This window comes from Palaemon carinicauda, chromosome 2 (assembly GCF_036898095.1).
Source record: "Palaemon carinicauda isolate YSFRI2023 chromosome 2, ASM3689809v2, whole genome shotgun sequence".
NCBI lineage: Eukaryota > Metazoa > Arthropoda > Malacostraca > Decapoda > Palaemonidae > Palaemon > Palaemon carinicauda.
The window spans coordinates 32789981-32816911 of record NC_090726.1 but is presented as its reverse complement, the minus strand read 5'-3'; the positions used below and the strand labels follow the sequence as shown (position 1 = coordinate 32816911).

Below are 26931 nucleotides of genomic sequence, written 5' to 3'. Positions count from 1 at the left end.
TGTTTAAATAGGAGATATTTATTTTAATGTTACTGATCTTATATTTTATTTTCCCTTGTTTCCTTTCTTTACTGGGCTATTTTCCCTATTGGAGCCCCTGGGCTTATAGAATTCTGCTTTTACAACTAGGGTTTTAGCTTAGCAATTAATAATGATAATAATATGGAGTGTTCATAATTGCCCTCTAACTAAAAATCTCCTGCCATTCCTTGTAAAAATGCGATCACAGAAGTACTCAAGGAATAAGATCCAAAACTCATCAGTGCTTGAGAGGGAAGGTGCGTGATATTTGGACTGCAGCTACTTCCCTAATTTTTTGTAGAAATCTCTTTTTGGAAAGTTTCTAGCAGCATCTTAATGATGTACCGACTATGTTTCTAAAACATTATCTTCAGAAATCAAATTACAGCACAATACTGTATTTTTAATTACTTTAGTAAATGATTTTGAAATGCATATTTTGAACCATAATTTAAACAGTTTATCAAAATAAGCTAGACAAGTAATCTAGACCAGGTTTTACTTCGTTGCAATACTTGTACTAAAATTCATCCCTCTCTTTCCTTTAATTACACCCCACCTCCAACATAATGTTGTGTGGGAGTCCGCAATATGAAGATCTGAGGAGATTCATAGAAATAATTAGAAATTTAATAATACAATTTCTTATTTCTATACTCACTTGATGTTCATATTCATGCTCACCCTCTTTCCCAATGACTCACAATATCATATCAAGGAGATGGATAATTTTGACTTCTAAACTGAAAACTATACTTCCTAATGTGATAACCAAGGCTTCCTACCACTTACCACTAGAGGGCTGTTATTCCTTTTATAACAGTGTGTATTGTTTGAAGTAAAGAAAAGGGAAAAAATATAAGAATTTAAAAATTTTCAATATTAATCTTACCCGATAATCATGTAGCTGTCAACTCTGTTGCCGACAGAAATCTACGGTCGGGATACGCCAGCGATCGCTATACAGGTGGGGGTGAACACCACAGCGCCATCTGTGGTCAGGTACTCCAGTACTTCTTGTCAACACCACCTCAATTTTTCCTCTGTCGTGCCTCCGGCTAGACCTACATGGATACGCTGTTGATTCTGGAGTTTTTGCTCACGATTTGGTGATGTATTTGCTCTAGAGTTTAGCTTTCGCTATTCAGGAAGTTTTATCATTAGCTTAGCTAGCTTTTGGAATTAATTTGATTAATTATGGTGACGAAGAGAGTATGAACTCTCTTTCACTTAATGGCCGACCCTTCCCTTAGACGGAAGTGTTGGTGTCTAAGAGAGTATAGACTCTCTTTCTTAATTTTGCTTAACAAAAGTTATAGATTTATTTTATATCTCTCCGCCTTTTATAGGCCTCTTCGATTAACTTCCTTTTATTATAAACTTATTAAAATTAATTTTTATATTTGTTTATATTCGACCTTTCCTAATAGTAGGCGGTCTTTTCTTGGTACCGAAGTTAATTAACATTGAGCCCGTCATTTCGTTTTTACCTGTTAACATATTATGCTATTTTAATGTTTTTGAAAGAATTTCTTTGATAGTCTCGTACTGTTTTCAAAGTTGGACTAACGTTTTGTTTTGTCTCTGCAGTTGTTGACGTTCAGAACGTTCAACTTGCGCTCTATCGTTACGATAGAGAGAGAATTTTCACGGTGTCACGTTGCAGTAAGAGTAAACCGATTCTAGCGTTTTGTTCATTCTTTCTTAGCTTAATGGTTTTAATTCTAATAAAGGAACTTTTTATTTGGGAAATCTTTCAGTTTTTTTCCTTTAACAATAATATGTTTTAACGATATATATGATTGGGCTCATCTCTCAGGTTCTAAGTCAAGAGAGAGAGAGAGAGAGATAGAGACGGAGGGAGAGAGAGGAGGATAAACGTTTCGTTCAAGCGAGTAACGTTGTTATCGTTTTTGCTCTTCTCCCTAGTCTCTGTAGGGGAAGAAGGTAAACGTTTCTAGAGTTTTATTCTTGTTCTCAAGCTTTATGCGGTGAGAGATTTTAAACGTAGTTTATTTGATCTAGTGTTTAGTCTCTTTCCAGCCACTGAATTATTTATCTTTCATTATATTTTTCTGTTACATTGTAATTCTGTTTTCGCAATTACTAACTTTTAAGGAAGGATAGAATTGCGTGTTTCAGGTACAAACCACTTAAAGTTTCGAGTTCAGTGAAATAAGTGCAAACAGAAAATCAAAAGTGATAAAGTGATAAGCGCAAAGTGTTACAGTGTTGCGTTCGAGGGTTCGTCTGTTCGTGCCAGTTGTTCGCCTAGTCTGGGACCTCTTACAAGCTCCCAAGCCCAGGGGAGAAGTAATGTCGAAGGACTTATGGGTTCAGCAGGCCTTGATCGACGAACAGACGTTTCCCTCCGTGGTTTCGGGTGTATCTACACACGTTGCCGACGTGATCACCCCACCCACACAAAGACGAGAGAGCCCTTTTATTCCTCGTCTGCGGAAGAGGTTTCTCGCAGAAACCATGGACCAAATCTTGCAGCTTTTAAGTGCAAGTCGGTCCCTTCCGCGCAAGTCCAACTCCTAGGTGTAGCCATTAGCACTGGGTCAGTTCGGACTTGCTGCAGTACGACAACTGCACACCTCCCAGAGAGGCAAGGTGGTATCGCAACAGGCAGTAGCTCCGTCTGTTGCCGCACCAGCTGTTTTAGACCCTCAGTCTCAACGGACAGTAGCTCCGTTTGTTGTTGTCTTTCTTAAACTCTAGTGGTCTATGCTGCAGACAATGCAGTCTCAGCTTGCGGTGTTGATGCAGGAGTTTCAGGCAGAGAAGGTTAACACACCTCCTCCTGCGAGCGCTCCTCCACCTCTACGCAGTCCAGCCTGCCAGACGTATGATGTTGAGGTTCCTCAAGCTACCTCCATGCGTGAGCTGCCGCATTGGGAGTTGCCAGATACCAGCTCTGTGCAGCAACCTCCACTTTCCTTGAGGCAGGAGCCTCTTGCCACGCGGCAACCTCCTCAACACTTGAGGCAGGAGCCTTATGCTTTGCAGCAACCTCCTCTACCCTTGAGGTAGGAGCCTCATGCGTTGCGACTACCTCCTCCATCCTCGAGGCAACAACCTCTTGCGGTGCGACAACCTCCACCATCCTCGAGGCAGCAACCTCAACTCCACCTCTGCGCAGTCCACCCTGCCAGACGTATGATGTTGAGGTTCCTCAACCTGCCTCCACGCGTGAGCTGCCGCATTGGGAGTTGCCAGATACCAACGCTATGCAGCAACCTCTTGCGTTGCGGCAACCTCCACCATCCTTGAGGCAGCAACCTCAACTCTTGCGGCAGCCACCTCCACTCTTGAGGCAAGAACCTCAACTCTTGAGGCAAGAGCCTCAACTCTTGAGGAACCTCATGCTATGAGGCAGCCGCCTCAACGCATGCAGCAACCGCATTCTTCACAGCATGAGCCTCTCTCTGCGCAGCTACCTCCTCAACCCTTGAGGCAGACGCAACTCTTGAGGCAGGAACCTCACAGGAGCCTCATGCTATGCGGCATCCTCCTCAAACCATGAGGCAGGAGCCTCATGCTATGCGGCATCCTCCTCAACCCATGAGGCAGGAGCCTCATGCTATGCGACATCCTCCTCTACCCATGAGGCAGCCTCATGCTATGCGGCATCCTCCTCAACCCATGAGGCAGGAGCCTCATGCTATGCGGCATCCTCCTCAACCCATGAGGCAGGAGTCTCATGCTATGAGGAGCCTCATGCTATGCGGCATCCTCCTCAAACCATGAGGCAGGAGCCTCATGCTATGCGGCAACCGCCTCAACCCATGAGGCAGGAGCCTCATACTATGCGGCATCCTCCTCAACGCATGCGGCATAAGCCTCTTCCCTTGCAGCTTGAGCCTCATCCCATGCAGCATGAGCCTCATACCATGCAGCATGAGCCTCATCCCATGCAGCATGAGCCTCATCCCATGCAGCATAAGCCGCACGCCATGCAACATGCTCTTCTTACCTTACAGCATGCTCTACATACAGCATGCTCTGCATACCTTACCGCATGCTTCTCAGTCACACATCTTTGGTTGTTGCCAACTCACTAGACTGTCAAGCAGTTTCATAACGTTGCCTTCTAGTCTGCTGCTTTTGCACCATTGAAACCCTCACTGAGAGAACTTAGCTTTTCTCGGATATGGTTCCTGTAGATGAGAAAGTGCTATTCTCCCTCCTTCTGATATTCCCTTGAGGACTCTGTCATTTGGAGAGGAGCCTTTAGCTGCGTAGCCTCCTATGGACTTTTATTTAAGCATAACATGCTTCCAGGGAAGGTAATGGTTCCACTTCAGTCGCTAACCCCGTCTGTTACCACACCTGCTCCCATAGACCTTGAGCTGTGTTGCAAGACATGCAATCCAAGCTTAGTCCTTGTTAGAGGATTTTTTGTTTACGGAGTCAGTGTGTCACTGGGAAGACGTTCAACAACCAGCAGAAGTGACTTGTTGTGACGCAGTGCGGCAACCTCAGCAACCCGATAAGGAGTTGTCTGTACGACCCAGACAGTCTAGACAGCTTCGGGTTGTCACTGTACTTCCTCGCTTCCCCATGGTTGACAGTTCACAGACTGTGCAGCAGTACCATGATCTTGTGTCCGGCTCCGTCAGACGACTAGCTTTTAAGAGCTCCCACAAGTCGTCGCTGTCTGGAGATTCTCAGATGGACTATGGATCTGACCAAGGAACTGGGCCTCCTGGTCAATTTTGAGGAGTCCCAGCTCGTCCCATCCCAGACCATTGTCTACCTGGGTATGGATCTTCAGAGTCGAGCTTTTCGGGCTTTTCCGTCGGCCCCAAAGATCTACTAAGCCCTAGTTTGCATCCAGAGCATGCTGAGAAGGAACCGATGCTCAGTCAGGTAGTGGATGAGTCTAACAGGGACACTTTCATCGCTGGCCCTGTTCATCGAGTTAGGGAGACCCCACCTCCGCCCCCTTCAGTATCATCTAGCGGCTCACTGGATAAAGGACATGACGCTAGAGACGATCTCAGTTCCTGTTTCCGAAGAGAGGAGGTCTACTCTCACGTGGTGAAAGAACAGCTTTCTTCTCAAGGAAGTCTACCTTTGGCTGTTCAGAAACCCGACCGCCGTCTCTTCTCTGACGCATCAGACACGGGCTGGGGTGCGACTTTGGACGGACAGGAATGCTCGGGAACATGGAATCAGGAGCTAAGGACACTTCACATCTTTTGCAAGGAGCTGTTGGCGGTTCATCTGGCCTTGATAAACTTCAAGTCCCTCCAGCTTAACAAGGTGGTGGAGGTGGACTCTGACAACACCACAGCCTTGGCTTACATCTCCAAGCAGGGAGGGACTCATTCGTGGAAGTTGTTCTAGATCGCAAGGGACCTCCTCATCTGGTTAAAAGATCGAAAGCTCACGCTGGTAACGAGGTTCATTCAGGGCGATATGAATGTCATGGCAGATCGCCTTAGCCGGAAGGGTCAGGTCATCCCCACAGAGTGGACCCTTCACAAGAATGTTTGCAGCAGACTTTGGGCCCTGTGGGGTCAGCCAACCATAGATCTGTTCGCTACCTCGATAACCTAGAGGCTCCCGTTGTATTGTTCTCCGATTCCAGACCCAGCAGCAGTTCACGTGGATGCTTTTCTGCTGGATTGGTCCCATCTCGACCTGTATGCATTCCCGCCGTTCAAGATTGTCAACAGGGTACTTCAGAAGTTCGCCTCTCGCAAAGGGACACGGCTGACGTTGGTTGGCTCCGCTCTGGCCCGCGAGAGAATGGTTCATAGAGGTACTGCAATGGCTGGTCGACATTCCCAGGACTCTTCCTCTAGGAGTGGACCTTCTACGTCTACCTCACGTAAAGAAGGTACATCCAAACCTCCACGCTCTTCGTCTGACTGCCTTCAGTCTTTCGAAAGACTCTCAAGAGCTAGGGGCTTTTCGAAGGAGGCAGCCAGAGCGATTGCCAGAGCAAGGAGGACATCCACTCTCAGAGTCTATCAGTCTAAAGGGGAAGTCTTCCGAAGCTGGTACAAGGCCAATGCAGTTTCCTCATCCAGTACCACTGTAACCCAGATTGCTGACTTCCTGTTACATCTAAGGAACGTAAGATCCCTTTCAGCTCCTACGATTAAGGGTTACAGAAGTATGTTGGCAGAGGTTTTCCGCCACAGAGGCTTGGATCTTTCCACCAACAAAGATCTACAGGACCTCCTTAGGTCTTTTAAGACCTCAAAGGAACGTCGGTTGTCCACTCCAGGCTGGAATCTAGACGTGGTCCTAAGGTTCCTTATGTCATCAAGATTTGAACCTCTCCAATCAGCCTCTTATAAGGACCTCACATTGAAAACTCTTTTCCTCGTGTGCTTGACAACAGCTAAAAGAGTAAGTGAGATCCACGCCTTCAGCAGGAACATAGTTTTCACATCTGAAACGGCTACATGTTCCTTGCAGCTCGGTTTTTTGCTAAAACGAGCTTCCTTCACGTCCTTGGCCTAAGTCGTTCGAGATCCCAAGCCTGTCCAACTTGGTGGGGGACGAACTGGAGAGAGTACTTTGCCCAGTTAGAGCTCTTAGGTACTATCTAAAAAGGTCATAACCTTTACGAGGACAATCAGAAGCCTTTTGGTGTGCTATCAAGAAGCCTTCTCTTCCAAGGTCTAAGAACTCAGTTTCTTACCTATTCAGGCTCCTGATTAGGGAAGCACATTCTCATCTGAAGGAAGAAGACCTTGCTTTGCTGAAGGTAAGGACACATGAAGTGAGAGCTGTGGCTACTTCAGTGGCCCTCAAACAGAACCGTTCTCTGCAGAGTGTTATGGATGCAACCTATTGGAGAAGCAAGTCAGTGTTCGCATCATTCTATCTCAAAGATGTTCAGTCTCTTTACGAGAACTGCTACACCCTGGGACCATTCGTAGCAACGAATGCAGTAGTAGGCGGGGGCTCAGCCACTACATTCCCATAATCCCATAACCTTTTTAACCTTTCTCTTGAATACTTTTTATGGGTTGTACGGTCGGCTAAGAAGCCTTCCACATCCTTGTTGATTTGGCGGGTGGTCAATTCTTTCTTGAGAAGCGCCGAGGTTAAAGGTTGTGATGAGGTCCTTTAGTATGGGTTGCAGCCCTTTATACTTCAGCACCTAAGAGTCGTTCAGCATCCTAAGAGGACCGCTACGCTCAGTAAGGAAGACGTACTTAATAAAGGCAGAGTAATGGTTCAAGTCGTCTTCCTTACCAGGTACTTATTTATTTTATGTTATTTTTGAATAACTAATAAAATAAAATACGGGATACTTAGCTTCTTTGTTAACATATATGCTGGTCTCCACCCACCACCCTGGGTGTGAATCAGCTACATGATTATCGGGTAAGATTAATATTGAAAAATGTTATTTTCATTAGTAAAATAAATTTTTGAATATACTTACCCGATAATCATGATTTAATTGACCCACCCTTCCTCCCCATAGAGAACCAGTGGACCGAGGAAAAAATTGAGGTGGTGTTGACAAGAAGTACTGGAGTACCTGACCACAGATGGCGCTGTGGTGTTCACCCCCACCTGTATAGCGATCGCTGGCGTATCCCGACCGTAGATTTCTGTCGGCAACAGAGTTGACAGCTACATGATTATCGGGTAAGTATATTCAAAAATTTATTTTACTAATGAAAATAACATTTTTCAATATTAAACTTACATGATGATCATATAGCTGTCAGCTCTGCTGCCCGACAGAAAAAACCTACGGGCGGAATACGCCAGCGATCGCTATACAGGTGGTGGTGTACATCAACAGCGCCATCTGTCAAGTAGGTACTCAAGTACTCGATGTCAACAAAGAACCAATTTTCTCTCTGTCGTGCCACTGGCAAGACCAACTAAATACGCCGTCCCTAACTGGATTTGTTTTCACAACGATTTGGTGAAGTACACTATTCCAGTTTTGAGCTTTCGCTATGCAGTGCTTTTTTCTTCATTTCAAAACTTGTACTCGTTTTGGATAGATTTAATTATGGTGACGAAGAGAGTATGGACTCTCTTTCACTTTTAAATGGCCGACCCTTCCCTTAGACGGAAGTGTGTTTAGGTTTTTGGTAATTTTGCTTAACACGTTATAGATCTATTTATTTATATCTCTCCGCCTTTATAGGCCTCTTCGATTAACTTTCCATTTATTATAAACTTATAAAAAATAAATTTTTATGTTTGTTTATATGCGACCTTTCCTAAGTAGGCGGTCCTAACTTGGAACCGAAGTTAATTAACATTGAGCCCGTTATATCGTATTTAACCTTTAAAGAATTTAATACTTTTTTAATTTTTATGTTTTATGAAAGAATTTCTTTGATAGTCTCGTACTGTTTTCAAAGATGAACTAACGTTTAGTTTTTTAGTCTACACAGTTGTTGACGTTCAGAACGTTCAACATGCGCTCTATCGTTACGATAGAGAGAGAGTGTATCACGGTTTCACTTTGCAGTAAGAGTAAACCGATTCTAGCGTTTCGTTCATTCTTTCTTAGCTTAAATGGTTTAAATTCTAAATTAAAGGAACTTTTTATTTGGAAAACCTTTCAGTTTTTTCCTTTAGCAAATAACATGTTTTAACGATATATAATTGGGCTCTTCTCTCAGGTGCGAAATCAAGAGAGAAGAGAGAGAGAGATAGAGACGGAGGGAGAGAGAGGAGAATAAACGTTTCGTTCAAGCGGGTAACGTTCTCGTTTTTTTTTTTTTTTTTTTTTACTCTCCTCCCTAGTCGCTGTAGGGGAAGAAGGTAAAACGTTTCTAGGGTTTTATTCTTCTTCCCAGGCTTTGTGCGGTGAGAGATTGTAAACGTAGTTTTTTTTTATCTAGTGTTTAGTCTCTTTTCCAGCCACTGAATTCTTTATCTTTATTTATGTTTTTCTGTTGCATTGTAAGACTTTTTTCGCAATTACTACCTTTTAATGAAGGATAGGATTGCGTGTTTCAGGTAGAAATCAGTTAAAGTTTCGATTTCAGTGAAATAAGTGCAAAACAGAAAATCAAAAGTGATAAAGTGATATGCGCAAAGTGTTACAGTGTTGCGTCCGAGGGTTCGTCTGTTCGTGCCAGTCGTTCACCTAGTCCGGGACCTCTTACAAGCTCCCAAGCCCAGGGGAGAAGTAATGTCGAACGACTTATGGGTTCCACAGGCCTTGATCAACGAACAGACGTTTTTCCCTCCGTGGTTTCGGGCGTATCTACCCACGTTAGCCGACGTGAGATCGCCCCACCCACACAAAGACGAGAGAGCCCATTTATTCCTCGTCTGCGGAAGAGGTTTCTCGTAAGAAACCATGGACCACATCTTGCAGCTTTTTAAGTGCAAGTCGGTCCCTTCCGCGCAAGTCCAACGGCCTAGGTGTAGCCACTGGGTCAGTTCGGACTCGCTGCAGTCATCCGACGACTGCACACCTCCTAAGAGAGGCAAGGTGGTACCGCAACAGGCAGTAACTCCGTCTGTTGCTGCACCAGCTGTTTTAGACCCTCAGTCACAACGGACAGTAGCTCCGTCTGTTGCCGTTTTTTTTGTAGACCCTAAGTGGTCTTTACTGCAGTCTATGCAGACTCAGTTAGCTGCGGTTATGCAGGAGTTTCGTGCGGAGAAGGTTGACACTGCTCCCGTTAGCCTACAACCTGCCACGGTTGTGCGCCCAGCTCACGCTGAGGCTGCCTGCTCCCACACTTCGGCTGCGGAGAGCTCCACCTCCGATGCGCAATCGACCCTGCCAGACGCATGTTAACGTTAGCCGACGTGCGGCTCCCTCCGTTAACATGCGTGAGCTACCGCATCAGCAGTGGGAAGGTGGAGTCAAGCTGCCGTGTTTTGATGCGATGCGTTAGTTTCCGCAACCCACGGCAGTCCCCACCACGCACCACCACTCCGCTTTGGTTGTTGCCTGCTCCCACACTCCGACTGCGGAGAAGGTTGACGATGCACCCGTTTGCCTACAACCTGCCACGGTTGTGCGCCCAGCATGGCTGCCTGCTCCCACACTCTTGTTGTGAGAGCTCCTCCACCCATGCGCAGCCGACCCTGCCAGACGCATGCTGACTCCCACAGACACACGGAGCACTCCGTTGCCGTGCGTGAGCTACCACAAGCTGCCGTGTTTTGACACGGTGTGTCAGCCTCCGCAACCCTCTGTGGTTACCGCCACTCGCCCGCAGCAGACTAGTCAGTCAGGAGTTGAGGCTTCCCCACACAGCTTTGGTTGTTGCCAGCTCACAGACTGTCAAGCAGTTACATGACGTTGCCTTCTGGTCTGCTACTAATGCACCAGTGCTGTATGTCCTCACGCACCTGTTGTGGTTGACAGTTCAGTTTTTGACAGTTCACAGACTGTCAAGCAGTTACATAACGTTGCCTTCTGGTCTGCTGCTTATGCACCAGTGAGACCCTCACTGAGATAACCTAGCTTTTCTCGGACATGGTTCCTGTAGATGAGAAAGGGCTGTTCTCCCTCCTTCTGATATTCCTTTGAGGACTCTGTCATTTGGAGAGGAGCCTTAAGCTGCTTAGCCTCCTATGGACTTTAATTAAAGCATAACAAGGCTTCCAGGGATGGTAAATGGTTCCGCTTCAGTCGCTAACCCCGTCTGTTGCCACACCTGCTCCCATAGACCCTAATGGGCTTTGTTGCAAGACATGCAGTCCAAGCTTGTGTCCTTGATAGAGGATTTTTTACGGAGAAGAACCTTCTGGCCAACAACCTTCCTACCGGTTGGTTGTACGCCCTGTTGACGCTGAGGTATCCTACTCGCGTCCGCCAGTTGAGGTGGTTCCTCCACCGATGCGACCCAGTGTGGGTTGCCAGTCGCACGTTGACGTTAAGCGACTCTCGGAGGTGGTTGTGGACGTTCAGTGTGTCACTAGGAAGACGTTTAACAACCAGCAGAGGTGACTTGTTGTGACGCAGTGCGGCAACCTCAGCAACCCGGTAGGGGGTTGACTGCACAACCCAGACAGTCTAGACAGTTTTGGGTTGACGCTGTACTTCCTCGCGTCCCCATGGTTGACAGTTCACAGACTGTGCAGCAGTACCATGATCTTGTGTCCGGCTCCGTCACGCATCCACCAGTGCGACCGGATTCAGCGAGTCAGACGTTGCCCTCTCCGTTGCCGTTTCCTCATCAGTTTCGGATGAGGAACCCTCTGATGAGGACATTGCTGAACAAGACGATCAACCCCCAGCCCTGCTATCCATCCAGAAGATGCTGAAGAAGGAACACTGCCCTGTCAGGCTGTGGATGAGTCTGGTTAGGACACTGTCATCCGTGGTTCAATTTGTGTCACTTGGAAGACTACACCTCCGTCCTCTTCTGTTTCATCTAGCTTTTCACTGGAAAAGGACAAGACACTAGAAGCGGTCTCGATCCCGGTTTCCGGAAAGATAAAGTCTGGTCTGACTTGGTGAAAGGACTTTATCAACCTTTGAAAGGGTCTTCCCCTGACTGTTCAGACTCCCAACCACGTTCTCTTCTCGGACGCATCGGACGTAGGCTGGGGTGCGACATTAGGCGGTAGGGAATGCTCGGGATTTTGGAACTCGAGTCAAAGGACAATGCATTTCAACTGCAAGAAGCTACTGGCAGTACATCTGACCTGGAAAAGCTTCAGGTCTCTCCTTCAAGGCAAAGTGGTGGAGGTGAACACGGACAACACCCTGCTTTGACGTACATCTCCAAGCAAGGAGGGACCTACTCTCTGACATGGTACGAGTTCGCAAGAGACCTCCTCTCCTGTTCAACAGGTCTAGACTTTTCACTAGTAACGAGGTTCATCCAAGGCAACTTGAATGTCATAGCAGATTGTCTCAGTAGGAAGGGACAAATAATTCCAACATATTGGACCCTCCACAAGGATGTATGCAAGAGACTTTGGGCCACCTGGGGCCAGCCAACCATAGATCTCTTCGCAACCTCGATGACCAAGAGGCTCCCAATACTTTGCTCACCTATCCCGGACCCAGCAGTAGTTCATATAGATGCCTTTCTACTAGATTGGTCACATCTAGGTCTATATGCATTCCCTCCGTTCTAGATTGTCAATAAGGTACTGCAGAAGTTCGCCTCTCACGAAGGGACAAAGTTGACGCTAGTTGCTTCCCTCTGGCCCGCGAGAGAATGGTTCACCGAGGTACTTCGATGGCTAGTAGACGTTCCCAGAACACTTCCCCTAAGGGTGGACCTGCTACGTCTGCCACGCGTAAAGAAGGTACTCCAAGGCCTCCACGCTCTTCGTCTGACTGCCTTCAGACTATCGAAAGACTCTCGAGAACTAGAGGTTTTTCGAAGGAGGCAACCAGAGCGATTGCTAGAGCAAGGAGAACATCCACCCTTAGAGTCTACCAATTGAAGTGGGAAATCTTCCGAAACTGGTGCAAGTCAGTATCCGTATCCTCGACCAGTACCTCTGTAACTCAAATAGCTGACTTCCTCTTATATCTGAGGAAAGAACGATCTCTTTCAGCTCCCACTATCAAGGGTTACAGAAGCATGTTGGCATCAGTCTTCCGTCACAGAGGCTTAGATCTTTCCAACAATAAAGATCTACAGGACCTCCTTAAGTCTTTTGAGACCACGAAGGAGCGTCGTTTGGTTACACCTGGTTGGAATTTAGACGTGGTTCTAAGATTCCTTATGTCAGACAGGTTCGAACCGCTTCAATCAGCCTCCCTGAGAGATCTCACCTTTAAGACTCTTTTCCTGATATGCTTACCCACAGCTAAAAGAGTCAGTGAGATTCATGCCTTCAGCAAGAACATCGGATTCTCATCCGAAACGGCTACATGTTCTACAACTTGGTTTTCTAGCCAAACACGAGCTGCCTTCTCGGCCTTGACCAATATCGTTCGATATTCCAAACTTATCGTATGGTTGGAAATGAACTAGAAAGAGTATTATGTCCTGTAAGAGCTCTTAAGTTCTATTTTAAAACCTTTACGAGGCCCGTCTGAAGCTTTATGGTGTTCAGTTAAGAATCCATCTTTGCCTATGTCAGAGAATTCTTTATCCTATTTTATCAGACTGTTAATACGAGAAGCTCATTCCCTTCTGAATGAGGAAGACCAAGCTTGGCTGAAGGTAAGGACACACGAAGTTAGAGCTGTCGCAACTTCCGTGGCCTTTTAACAAAATAGATCTCTGCAAAGTATATTCGACGCAACCTATTGGAAAAGCAAATCAGTGTTCGCGTCTTTTATCTTAAGAATGTCCAGTCTCTTTACGAGAACTGCTACACTCTGGGACCATTCGTAGCAACGAGTGCAGTAGTGGTGGGGGCTCCACCACTACAATTCCCTAATTCCAGAACCTTTTTAATCTTTCTCTTGAAATATTTTTGGGTTGTCCGGAAGGCTAAGAAGCCTTTCGCATCCTACTTGATTTGGCGGGTGGTCAAAGTCATTTCTTGAGAAGCGCCTAGATTAGAGGTTTTGATGAGGACCTTTAGTATGGGTTGCAACCCTTCATACTTCAGCTCCTAGGAGTCGCTCAGCATCCTACGAGGATCGCGAGGCTCAGTAAGGAAGACGTACTTAAAAAGGCAGAGTAATTGTTCAAGTCGACTTCCTTACCAGGTACTCATTTATTTTATGTTTGTTATTTTGAATAACTGCTAAAATGAAATACGGAATACTTAGCTCATATAATGTCAACATGTAATGCTGGTCTCTACCCACCCCCCTGGGTGTGAATCAGCTATATGATCATCGGGTAAGTTTAATATTGAAAAATGTTATTTTCCTTAGTAAAATAAATTTTTGAATATACTTACCCGATGATCATAAATTAAAGGACCCACCCATCCTCCCCAATAGAGACCCAGTGGACAGAGGAGAAAATTGGTTCTTTGTTGACATCGAGTACTTGAGTACCTACTTGACAGATGGCGCTGTTGATGTACACCCCCACCTGTATAGCGATCGCTGGCGTATTCCGCCCGTAGGTTTTTTCTGTCGGGCAGCAGAGCTGACAGCTATATGATCATCGGGTAAGTATATTCAAAAATTTATTTTACTAAGGAAAATAACATATTTCACAGGTAAACATTGATTAAACCGGGTTTCGGGAGGAAATACACAGGTGAGTATAGAAATAAGAAATTTTATTAGAATTCTAAGTATCACGTCCTGTATCCATCATAGTTATTAATTTCTTATCCAAATTTTGATCCAAGTACTCTCTTCCCAGAGACTGCCTGATACTTTATGATCAAGAAAAAGTTGTGTCAAAAGAATGCAAGTCCAGTTTTTAAGTTACATATGGTTTCAAATGCTTTTTATTACTTTTGTATTTGAATTTTTAATAATTGGCTATCTCTTCCAAGTAGTTCTTCTGCCAGCACTCTCCAAGAAAAAGCCCTAAGTGACGAAAGACTATTGGAAGTACTGTTGTGGAGCAAAGATAGAATATTCAAACTTTCTGATCTTTTATCTCCAGAATATTCATATATTTGGGCTGTTCCTCAGGATTTGTCTTTCCATCTGCTTCCTTCAATGTCATCTGCCCCAGGTAATTGTTTTGTACTGATCTATGTTTTATTATTATTTCTGTAAGAAAATGCTAATACTGTATTTAGAATGGGATTACTGAAACAAGTCATACTTGTCCTTGAAATTAAATGCTGAAAGTCTGATTATGATTGCTGTAAGTGACTCATTGATATAGCTTTTTTAACCTCCAGGATGTGTTAATTTCATCATTCAAAAATTTTTTTTTACAGTACAGTACATGCATAGGGCATATTAATTTCTACAATTAACAAGAGTATTGCGTGCTCAAGACTCATTTTTAATTTTTAATTTTCATCAATAAGTTAGTCTTTGGGTTACAATAGTTTAAACTTACAATATTTTGTAAATACAATGCAGCTCCCATAAAAGAATTGTATTTTTTTGTGTTGCTGGTTCATTATATCCTATGTGTGTTTTTGTTACTATTAATTATGATTCATGACTTAGAGGGTTTTTCATGTCATAGGTTAGGACTTTAGTAGTGCATTAGCATAAGTGTGTAACTTCAGTGCTTGCATACAGTACTGTATTTAGGCGTGTTAAGACTTACGTCAAAACTGGGGCTACACCATATAGGAAAAACTAACTGTACTTCATTTCATAGGTTAGCTACAATAGGTGGAGTTTACTATTGCATTATCATCATTAGCATTTTTGTGTGTCCTATTTTCCTTACATGTGACTAAATGTTGATAAGTTTTCTCAACTTTCTAGTAATTTTTATATTTTTCTGTCTGAATGCCACCAATCCATGATCTTTATCTTCTTTTCATAATCTGGACCTTCCGACCGATTGGTATTCCGCCATACCTATCCTAATATGTTGTGCAATCATCTCTGTACACTCCCAGCTATGAATCTCAATAAATTTCCTCTCTTCATTTTCTGAATATTCTTCTGCATTATTTGTTTTTATTTAGTTAGATATTTATCTATGCCATTGCTCCAACAGTACAGTTTTACTTTATCCTGGTAATTGCTGCCAATTTTTGAATCACCCTCTCAGTACAGGCCTTAAATTATAATTGTTGTTAAAGTAACAGATATTCAACATCTTCCAAATTCTGCAGTCTTTTTGCCATGAGCTTTTCACATGCATACTTAGTGTTTATAGAGAATTCCATTCTCCATTCTAACTTTAGAATCTCTCCTGTGGTATTATCTGTTACATTCAGTTGTATCCACCCCTTTCCATGGCCATTACATTTTCTGTTGTGATTCCTTTTCAGTCATTTTTCTAACATTGGTTTTCAAAGTTACATATCCATTCTGCTCTGCCATCAGACATTCCAATCTTTGATATTCAGTATGTTTTGTCCTCTTGGTGTCATAGAATTGTCATGTATCCACAGTCTTCTCTTTCCTAGTATTATCAGCCTTACAACAATAACAAAAGATAAAAATAGTTAAAACTTTATTAGTAGTATAGATATTTGTTAGCATTTTATTAAACAAATATTAGATGTTCCTACCTATATACAAATCTTTCGTCCTTCAAATAGAGGGAGATGTTTTCAGAGTAAGGTGGAACAACTATTGAATTCTTTAACTAGGTAGTAAAAGACAGGTGATGAGTGCAGATGAGGAGCCCTGCCCCAACCTCTTGGAAGTTCTGCTCTTTGTTTTCAACCACAATGAGTACGAACGAACTGCTCCACCATTGAACAAGCTTTTTCGCGTTCTTTTCAAGAAGGGAATGCTGGCTGTTGATTGCAGTTACAATAGATGTAAAGCAAGAGTTTTTTACTTGCTTGATGCAACTGGTTTATGTATAAGGCAGCTTTAGAATCACACTCACTCTCTGTGCTTTTTGGAGAGAAACAAGTTTTCTCTGGCGTCTGTCTTGGTAACACCCAACAAGATATCTAAGAAGTCTTTCATTTCATTCGTCTCCTCATTGAGTGCATCTACTACTGCTGCCCCTGCACATATGCCCCTGGCTCAATCCCTAGGGAGTATATGTCAGGAGTAAGGACCCCTCATATCTAGATTGGTGAGCTTTTCAGATTTTGATGCGTGTGGGGATCCCCCAGTGTTCATCGCACCCTATCAGAGGTTGTAGACTCATTACCTGTTTCTGTACAGACTACTGAGGGCCTGTGTATCTCACTCCCTCAGCGCCTATGACCCTGCTTGTGTCTGGATCACAGGCCCCTGTGAGTATGCCCCAGTGTTGTGGTTCTTGTTGGAGCAACCTGAATAGTTTCTCCCTTTGGGGAAGCATCATCATCATTGGTCACTCAAACCTTGACTCCACTGCTTGAAGAGCCTGAGGTGAGGCTTGGTAAGAAGAAAATTTGCATATTCGTCTTCCTCCTCTGACTCTTCCTCATTCTCCTCTTTGACTTTCAACACCGAGTCTAATACTTTTTGTAAGATGATGAAGAGAAAAAAGTAAGACGTCCAGGAAAGCCAGCTGTATTTGAAAGGAAAGGGTTCCATACAACACCACCTCTCTTAAAGGTGGGTGGATGGCACCCGATTGGTCCCCGTCCCCCTGTCATGGGCCCGGCCCATGACAGCCGTGTTATAGATCTGTGCCACAGCTCCCTTATGACCACACCTCGGGTCTCCCCTGCTACCTCTGTAGGTAGGCGGGATAGAGGTGTATGGCCTCATACACTCTTTTCCCTGGTAGGTGGAGAAGCCATGGTGCCCTCTATCACCCTTCCTGCTCAGAAAGTTAGTTTTAGCTCTGCCTTCTTGCAATACTTTGGTAGAGTGAGTTGGGAGGGTGGTACCACTTGTGGCTGTCATTACTCCCGTCTGTGAAAGCCAAGAGGGAAGATTACGTAACTCTTTCTTTCTTTGCAGCAATCAGTGCCATGGATTCTTCCTCTGTTGTTTTAACCTACCAGGCCATTCATCAGCTACTAATAATGTTCCTCTTTGGACAGAATGGTCATTTTTGTGAGGGGGAGAATGACTCACCAGAGCAACCTTGCTTGATATGAGGGTGCTCATGATTCGTCTGCCTTTAAAGCACTGAACCTTGGACCAATAGTGAAAAAGGGGAATAATCCTGAGTTAGAGTATTCCATTATGGATGTAATTGCTCTCATCCTGTGTGGTTTTCAGCCCCCTGTCATGAGCTGGGACCCTGACCCAGTGTCATGGATCTTTACCACAATTTTCCCATGACTACACCTCGTTGATAGAGGAGCTTTGGTGCCTTCGGTCACCCTTTCTACCTGGACAGTGGGTTCTACTTCCTTCTTCTTGCAATAGTTGTCCTTCCTTATTTTGGGGATTAGGTGGTTGTGTCAACTTATAATCCTCCCAAAACACAGACCACTACGTAGGTGTGGGTGACTAATAGACCAGGCAACAGACTGTACTGGACTACATAGTTTATACGTGGCTTCTATCACAATATTGTAGTTCATATTACTTTTCAGAGGTAATTGTACATTATTTATTAACACAATTTCAGTATTATTATTATTATTACTTGCTAAGCTACAACCTCAGTTGGAAAAGCAGAATGCTATAAGCCTGAGGGCTCCAACAGGGAAAATAGCCCAGTGAGGAAAGTAAATATGGAAACTAAAAGAGAAGTAATTAACTACTGAAATTGAATATTTTAAGAAAAATAACAACATCAAAATAAATCTTTCATATATAAGCTATAAAAACTTAAAAAAACAAGAGGAAGAGAAACAAGATAGAATAGTGTGCCTGAGTGTACCCTCAAGCAAGAGAACTCTACCCCAAGACAGTGAAAGACCATGGTACAGAGATTATGGCACTATCCAAGACCAGAGAACAGTGGTTTGATTTTGGAGTGTCCTCCAAGAAGAGTTTCTTACCATAGCTAAAGAGTCTCTTCTACCCTTATTAAGATGAAGAAGCCACTGAACTATTACATTGCAGTAGTTAACCCTTTGAGTGAAGGAGAACTGTTTGGTAATCTTAGTGTTGTTAGGTGCATGAGGGCATAGGAGAATAAGTAAAGAATAGGCCTGACTATTCAATGTATATGTAGGCAAAAGGGAAAGTGAACCATAACCAGAGAGAAGGATCCAATGTTGTACTGTGTGGCAAGTCAAAGGACCCAATAATTCTTAGCGGTAGTATCTCAACGCGTGGCTGGTGCCCTGGCCAACCTTCTACCTTAAAGGTAAAGTGACTCATAACATGAAAGTCAGCGCCACACTACTCTGCATAAGTACATGTACACTAACAACACTCACTGATACTGTAGTGTACAGTCACCCCTCCTCATTCACGGGGGTTAGGTAACAGAGACAAGTGTGAAGACCAAGAATCCACGAATACTTGCTGCCCTATTATTATTATTATTATTACTTGCCAAGCTACAACCCTAGTTGGAAAAGCAAGACGCTATAAGCCCAAGGGCTCCAACAGGGAAAAATAGCCCAGTGAGGAAAGGAAATAAGGAAATAAATAAATGGTGAGAATAAATTAACAATATATCATTCTAAAAACAGTAACAGGGGTGGGATAGCTCCTAATCTTACCAATTCGCTGTCCATTGCCTACGTGTGGTTGACCACACTAAATACTGCCTAATATTATTTTTATTTCCTTTTTATCACAGTATAAGTATTTTGTAAATGAATTACCACATTTCAGTAAGTGTGCAGTATATGTCCACATGTGTACACTACATATTATACACAGTAAGGCTATGGCACAGTACAGTACGTAACACTACAGTAGTCATCGGGACACTTGTAACAACAAAACGCTGTTGTTCCTATCTAATATAACACTCACTGATATTGTTGTGTATATAGTACTGTACTGCAATATATGTACAGTACTATCACTACAGTACAGCTTAATTATTTTTGTACAGACAACCCACACTGTTTGACAGCTCGCCGCACACGTAGCCTACAGTTACATAATGTAGAGTACAGTAGTGCTTTACGTGCGGTACTGGACAATTTCGTTAATTAACAATACTACTGTATACATTATTGTAATACTGTACTGTACAGTATGTATATAATGATACTGTATTTAAGGTTAACTAAGTTTACATATTTTATAAAAAGACCACTAACCATTTCGTACAAAGTACTATTTCAGTCTTGAAGCATGACGCAACTCCTGATGCATTGTCTTGCGCAGTACTGTAAGGAATCACACATCTACAGTACATTGCCTGGTAAATATAAGCACTTTACAGGAGTAGATACTACTGTATACAAATACATCACTTTTTATACATGAAAACATGATTCTGCTCAAAAAGGACCTAAGTGGATGATGCACGCGCGAGGAGAGACGATGCACGCGCGAGGAGAGTCAATGCAAAGCTGAGGTCGAGTCAGCATGACATGGGATGTTCTGCTGGGCAGAGAGGGAAGTGGCAATGAAGCAAGCCGGGTGCAAAGGAGCGCAGGTTGTTTGAAATCATCATGCCTTAAGAGTACTTCTTGCAAATCTGCAAATATGTGATGTTTTATTTAATAGGTTATGCAGTTCTCTGTGTCACGAAAGAGCGAACTTGCAAAGAAAGAACCTGCTGATATGGAGGGCTGACTGTATATAACTGTAATACAGTGTATATGTATAATACTGTCACTACAGTACAGTCAGATGGGTAATGAAAGTTTGCTCATTCAATTCCTTTGGACTTTATAGTGTTAAATGAATAATTAGCGCATTCATCCGTATCATATGATTGTTGTATGAAAACTATGATAGGCTATAACATAATGGTGCTTTTATAGTATTCATTATGAAAATGTTCAAAATAAGTAAAGAACATATCGACAATACTTTTCGTTATTTGTATGTGCGTATATTCATAACATAATGGTGCTTTTATAGTATTCATTATGAAAATGTTCAAAATAAGTAAAGAACATATCGACAATACTTTTCGTTATTTGTATGTGCGTATATTCTCGATAATGGCAGCATTAGATCAGCTGATCACAACCAAAAGTAAAATAAAGTCACTAATTGTTGATTATTGAAATGCACCCAAAATTTGAAAATAAAAGTACAAAAATGCTTTAATGAAGCATAATTACCTTTTTAAAAATCATAATTTTTTTTTTTCTAAATGCAATAATTTATTCTAAAACTAGGTTACCTGACAGAATCAAATGCCATGTTTTTAAGCCTCAGCCTACAGTATTTTGTACACAGTACACTATTGTAAATACACTATAAGAAGTTCTTTTTCAATGAACAAATGAATATTTATCCAACGAGAAGTGAAAATAATAAGATGAAATATGATTGTACAGCACCACTAAGTAACATTACCAATTCTCCCATAAATGCTAAAATACTCTTCTTGCTAATTTATGGAAAACACAAGCAACTCAGGAGCTAAGAAATTAGCAGTCTTTATAGGAAATAAAGGCAAATTCTGTCTAGGTCTACACCTCCATACACATCAAGGTCCATCAAGAGTGTTTTAATTTCATGGGATCGAAAAGCTAAACTAGTTAGTTTAGCCTCATGAAAACTGGAATGAGGAAGAATGAGTTTCTCATTTCTCTACTTACTGTCAAACGTATCATCCAAGGGGGTTGCCTCTTTCTTTGGATTGTGAGTGACAGCTATGTGCTTTAAGTAAAGGAGGAACTGTTAAATCTACACCAAAGAGTGCAGATTTAAGGGTAGCCCAGCTCTCATGTTCCAGGGTATACCAGAAAGGGTTTCTTTCATAGTTAAATTGTAATCCTTTTCATTTTAAGTATTTTGTTCACCTACTGGGTTCCCAGCTTCAAACAGTCATTCCATAGGTGCTGACCTTACAAATATTATTATTATAATTACTACTATTATTGATTATTACTAGCGAAGTTACAACTCTAGTTGGAAAAGCAGGATGCTGTAAGCCCAAGGCTCCAAAATGGAAAATTAGCCCAGTGAGGAAAGGAAATAAGTAAACTACATTAGAAGTACTATAATGAATACTGTAATTAATATACTATAGAATATTTTAAGATCATCTAGATTTTCTTTGTATTGCACTTGTGCGATAAGTCTAGTGAAAAGGAAAAAACAGAATTTTTTAGTTTTAGTGTAAATATCGACATTAGCCAAGCTTTAAAAGAGAATCAATATGAACATGAAGGGAAGTTCATAGAAATCATTATCATCATCGTATTTTGTCTTGCCACTGCAATAGCCAGTCGAGAGCAGTTTGGTTGTCTTCTAGATATAAAATGGTAAAACTTCTTTTTGAATGATGCTTTCATAGCAGTTCCAATACTATGAAATCTACCTTCATGGTCAGTTTCCCTGTCACAACTGACATTAGATCATTTATTCAAGAGATGTTTTTACAAATTTTTTCTAACACATTTTCTAATAGTATTTTTTCAATATTTAACTTAGCCGGTGATTATATAGCTGCAACTCTGTTGCTCGACAGACAACTCTACGGAAAAACTCGCCAGCGATCGCTACACAGGTTGCGGGTGTGCCCAACAGCGCCATCTGTCGACCAGATACCCAGCTCTCATGTAAACAAAGACTCAATTTTCTCTCTGTCGACGTGTCGACAAGACGTACTTTACTCGCTGTTGCTAAACTGGAGTTTTTCACATCTATTTGGTGAAGTACTATATTCTAGTTTTGAGCTTTCGCAATGCAGGTGTTTTATCTTCATCTTAAATCTTGAACTCGTTTTGGATAGATTTAATTATGGTGACAAAGAGAGTATGGACTTTCTTTCACTTTTAAATGGCCGACCCTTCCCTTAGACGGAAGTGTGTTTAGGCTTTTAGTAATTATCTTATCACGTTATAAATTATTTATAGATTTTCCTCTATATATTTTATATCTCTCCACCTTTATTAGGCCTCTTCGATTAACTTTCCATTTATTATAAACATATAAAAATAAATTTTAATGTTTTGTTTATATGCGACCTTTCCTGAGAGTAGGCGGTCCTAACTTGGAAACCGAAGTTAATCAACGTTGAGCCCTTTATATCGTAATTAGCTTTTAAAGAGCTTAGGATTTAAAACTTTTTAAATGTAATATCTTATGAAAGAATTTCTTTGATAGTCTTCGTACTGTTTTCAAAGATGAACTAACGTTTAGTTTATTTATGCTACGCAGTTGTTGACATTTAGGACGTTCAACATGCGCTCTATCGTTACGATAGAGAGAGAGTGTATCACGGTTTCACTTTGCAGTAAGAGTAAATCGATTCTGACGTTTTGTTCATTCTTTCTTAGCTTAAATGTTTTAAATTCTATTTTAAAGGAACTTTTTATTTGAAAAACCTTTCAGTTTTTTGCTTTAGTCAAATAACATGTTTTTTAGACGAAATATAATTGGGCTCTTCTCTTAGGTGCGAAATCAAGAGAGAAAGAGAGAGAGAGATAGAGATGGAGGGAGAGAGAGGAGAGAAAACGTTCCGTTCAAGCGGGTAACGTTGTTCTCGAGTTACTCTCGTCCCTAGTCTCTGTACGGGGAGGAAGGATAAAACGTTTTTAGTTTTTTATTCTCGTCCCCAGGCTATGTGCGGTGAGAGATTGCAAACGTAGTTTATATGAACTAGTGTTTAGTCTCTTTCCCTGCCACTGATTTTTTTATCTTAAAATATGTTTTCTGTTTTTTGCTGGTATTAATGAGCTTGCATTATGCAACTGATTTCGCAATTACTACCGTTTAATGAAGGGTAGAATTGCGTGTTTCAGGTAGAAATCAGTAAAAGTTTCGATTTCAGTGAAATAAGTGCAAAACAGAAAATCGAAGTGATAAAGTGATATGCGCAAAGTGTTACAGTGTTGCGTCCGAGGGTTCGTCTGTTCGTGCCTGTCGTTCACCTAGTCCGGGACCTCTTGCATGCTCCCAAGCCCAGGGGAGAAGTAATGTCAAACGACTTATGGGTTCGAGAGGCCTTGATCAACGAACAGACGTTTCCCTCTATGGTATCGGGTGTATCTTACCAAGATCTCCCCTACCATAAGACGAGAGAGACGTTGTTTCTCCTCGTCATCCGAAGGCTTTTCGCATAAGAAACCTGTCACAAGGTTTCGAAGCCCTTAAGCGAAAGTCAGTCCTTTCAGGACAGGTCCAGCGTCCTGGTTACAGCCATTAGGACAGCTCTGACCCTATGCAGTCATCGGATAACTGCTCGCCGCCTAACAAAAGCGTAACACAGACTCCGAGAGTCTTTTTTTGTTGGCAAAGTGTTGCGGTCACAGGCGTTACCCTCGTCTCTTACCACAACCATTTCCGTTTCTCCTTAATGGGTTGTATGGCAAGACATGCAGTATATGCTTGCCTCCCTTATGGAAGACTATTCTGCCGATTAGTCCGTTGAGTCTAGCCGTTTATCTCATCGATATCCTGGCTTTCAGCCAACCTAACGTTCCTTTGTGCTTACTGTTGACGTTGGCGTAGCTAAGTCACGTCACGCAGGTTGTTTAGAACCACACTCGATGCGGTCTCGTGTGGTTTTTCAGCCGCATTTGGACGTTAGGCCACTTGCTGATGCTCCTGTTGACGTTCAAGACGTTCACTAACAATCGGAGTTGACTTGTTTTGACGCTGTGCGTCAACCTCCGCTTTCTAGAGTTGTTTTGACTGCTCAGTCTAGGCAGTCAAAGCAGTCTTGAGTGGACGCTGTGCGTCCTCACGCACCTGTTGTGGTTGACAGTTCAGTTGTTGACAGTTCACAGACTGTCAAGCAGTTACATGACGTTGCGTTCTGGTCCGCTACTAATGCACCAGTGAGTGTGGACTCTGCTTGTAAAGCATTGCCACCACGGTAGGTCTCTCCCTTGCTTGAGACTCAGCTTTTATCGGACAAGGTTCCTGTAGATGAGGAAGTTGCTGTTCCCCCTCCTACTGATATTCCCTTGAGGACTCTGTCAGACGGAGAGGAGCCTAAAGCTGCTTAGCCCCCTATGGACTTTAATTAAATCATGATGATTTTTTTTAAGGATCTTTGTCCGGATCTTTTTGTAACTGCTGCTCCTCGTTCGCCTAAACGTCAGAGCTTACACTAGGCCTAGCTACTTCGAAGCCGTTGTTTTTAAGCTAGTGCTCTCTCGCTCTCCTAGAGAGCTTTACGTTGGCTAGGCGACTGGTTTTTCACCAGGAGGAGTTTGGAGGATACAGCCTTTGCTTTCCCTTCTTTTAAACTGGCTTATAGAGCGAGAGTCTGATATGACACGAGAGAAGTTCTCGGCTTGGGAGTTCATGCCTCTGCCCAGATAGACTTCTCAAATCTCGTAGACTCTCCCTGGCGCCTGGCCAGGAAACGCTCCAAGTTTTTTACAGGTCAACTTCACAGCTGTTTTAGAGCCTTTGAAGTTTTGCTGTACAATTATGTCATGCATAAACAAGGCTTTCAGGGATGGAAAGCGGTATCGCCTCAGTCGCTAACCCCGTCTGTGGCCGCACCTGCTCCCGTAGACCCTAAATGGGCTTTGCTGCAAGACATGCAGTCCAAGCTTGCGTTCTTGATAGAGGACTTTAATGCGGAGAAGGTTGCTACCGAACCTTCTGGCCAACAACCTTCCAACCGGTCGGTTGTGCGCCCTGTTGACGCTGAGGTAACCTACTTGCGTCTGCCAGTTGAGGTGGTTCCTCCACCGATGCGACCCAGTGTGGGTTGCCAGCCGCTCGTTGTCGTTAAGCGACGCTCGGAGGTGGTTGTTGACGTTCAGGACGTTCAACAACCAGCAGAGGTGACTTGTTTTGACGCAGTGCGTCAACCTCAGCAACCCGGTAGGGTGTTGACTGCACAACCCAGACAGTCTAGACAGTCTCGGGTTGACGCTGTGCTTCCTCGCGCACCCATGGTTGTTGACAGTTCACAGACTGTGCAGCAGTTCCATGATGTTGCGTCCAGCTCCGTCACGCATGCACCAGTGCGACCGGACTCAGCGAGCCAGACGTTGCCCACTCCGTTGCCGTTTCCTCATCAGTTTTCGGATGAGGAACCCTCTGATGAGGACGTTGCTGAACAACAAGACGATCAGCCCCCAGAATAGATCAAGCCCTGCTATCCATCCAGAAGATGCTGCAGAAGGAACGCTGCTCAGTCAGGCTGTGGATGAGTCTGGTAGGGACGCTGTCATCCGTAGAACAATTTGTGTCACAAGGAAGACTACTCCTCCGTCCTCTTCATACCATCTAGCTTTTCTCTGGAAAAAGGACAAGACGCTAGAAGCGGTCTCGATCCCGGTTTCCGAAAAGATAAAGTCTTGTCTGACTTGGTGGAAGGACAATATCAACCTAAGAGAGGGTCTTCCCCTGGCTGTTCAGACTCCCAACCACGTTCTCTTCTCGGACGCATCGGACGTGGGCTGGGGCGCGACACTAGACGGTCGGGAATGCTCAGGACTGTGGAACTCGAGTCAGAGGAGCATGCATATCAACTGCAAGGAGCTGTTGGCAGTACATCTGGCCTTGAAAAGCTTCAAGTCTCTCCTTCGAGGCAAAGTGGTGGAAGTTAACTCGGACAACACCACAGCCTTGGCGTACATCTCCAAACAAGGAGGTACCCACTCACTGACGTTGTACGAGATCGCAAGGGACCTGCTCATCTGGTCAAAAGGTCAAGACATCTCCCTAGTAACGAGGTTCATCCAAGGCGACTTGAACGTCATAGCAGATTGTCTCAGTCGGAAAGGGCAAGTAATTCCAACCGAATGGACCCTCCACAAGGATGTGTGCAAGAGACTTTGGGCCACTTAGGGTAAACCATCCATAGATCTCTTTGCAACCTCGCTGACCAAGAGGCTTCCAATCTATTGCTCTCCAGTCCCGGACCCAGCAGCAATACATATAGATGCTTTCCTCCTAGATTGGTCACATCTGGATCTCTACGCATTCCCACCGTTCAAGATTGTCAACAAGGTACTGCAGAAGTTCGCCTCTCACGAAGGGACAAGGTTGACGTTAGTTGCTTCCCTCTGGCCCGCGAGAGAATGGTTCACCGAGATACTTCGATGGTTAGTAGACGTTCCCAGTAGTCTTCCTCTAAGGGTAGACCTTCTACGTCAGCCACACGTAAAGAATGTACTCCAAAGCCTCCACGCTCTTCGTCTGACTGCCTTCAGACTATCGAAAGACTCTCGAGAGCTAGAGGCTTTTCGAAGGAAGCAGCCAGTGCGATTGCTAGAGCAAGGAGAGCGTCTTCCATTAGAGTCTACCAATCGAAGTGGGAAGTCTTCCGAGACTGGTGCAAGTCAGTTTCTGTATCCTCGACCAGTACCTCTGTAGCTCAAATAGCTGTTTTTCTCTTATACCTGAGAAAAGGACGATCCCTTTCAGCTCCCACTATCAAGGGCTACAGAAGCATGTTGGCATCGGTCTTCCGGCATAGAGGCTTAGATCTTTCCAAACATAAAGATCTGCAAGACCTCCTTAAGTCTTTTGAGACCACCAAGGAGCGTCGTTTGGCTACCCCTGGATGG

At 43.5% G+C, this 26931-nt stretch overlaps 1 protein-coding gene across 5 annotated transcripts in view; it reads left to right on the top strand.

The window, feature by feature from the left end:
* GluRS-m (putative glutamate--tRNA ligase, mitochondrial) overlaps positions 1–26931 on the top strand; it is a 130989-nt gene that overhangs the window by 66670 nt on the left and 37388 nt on the right. For 4 of the 5 annotated variants that reach the window (XM_068354502.1, XM_068354488.1, XM_068354499.1 and 1 more), the window contains exon 7: positions 14365–14549. In XM_068354502.1, coding sequence (XP_068210603.1) covers positions 14365–14549 — 185 coding nt within the window. The remainder of the gene's footprint in view (positions 1–14364; positions 14550–26931) is intronic. The other variant, XM_068354509.1, reaches the window with a different exon arrangement.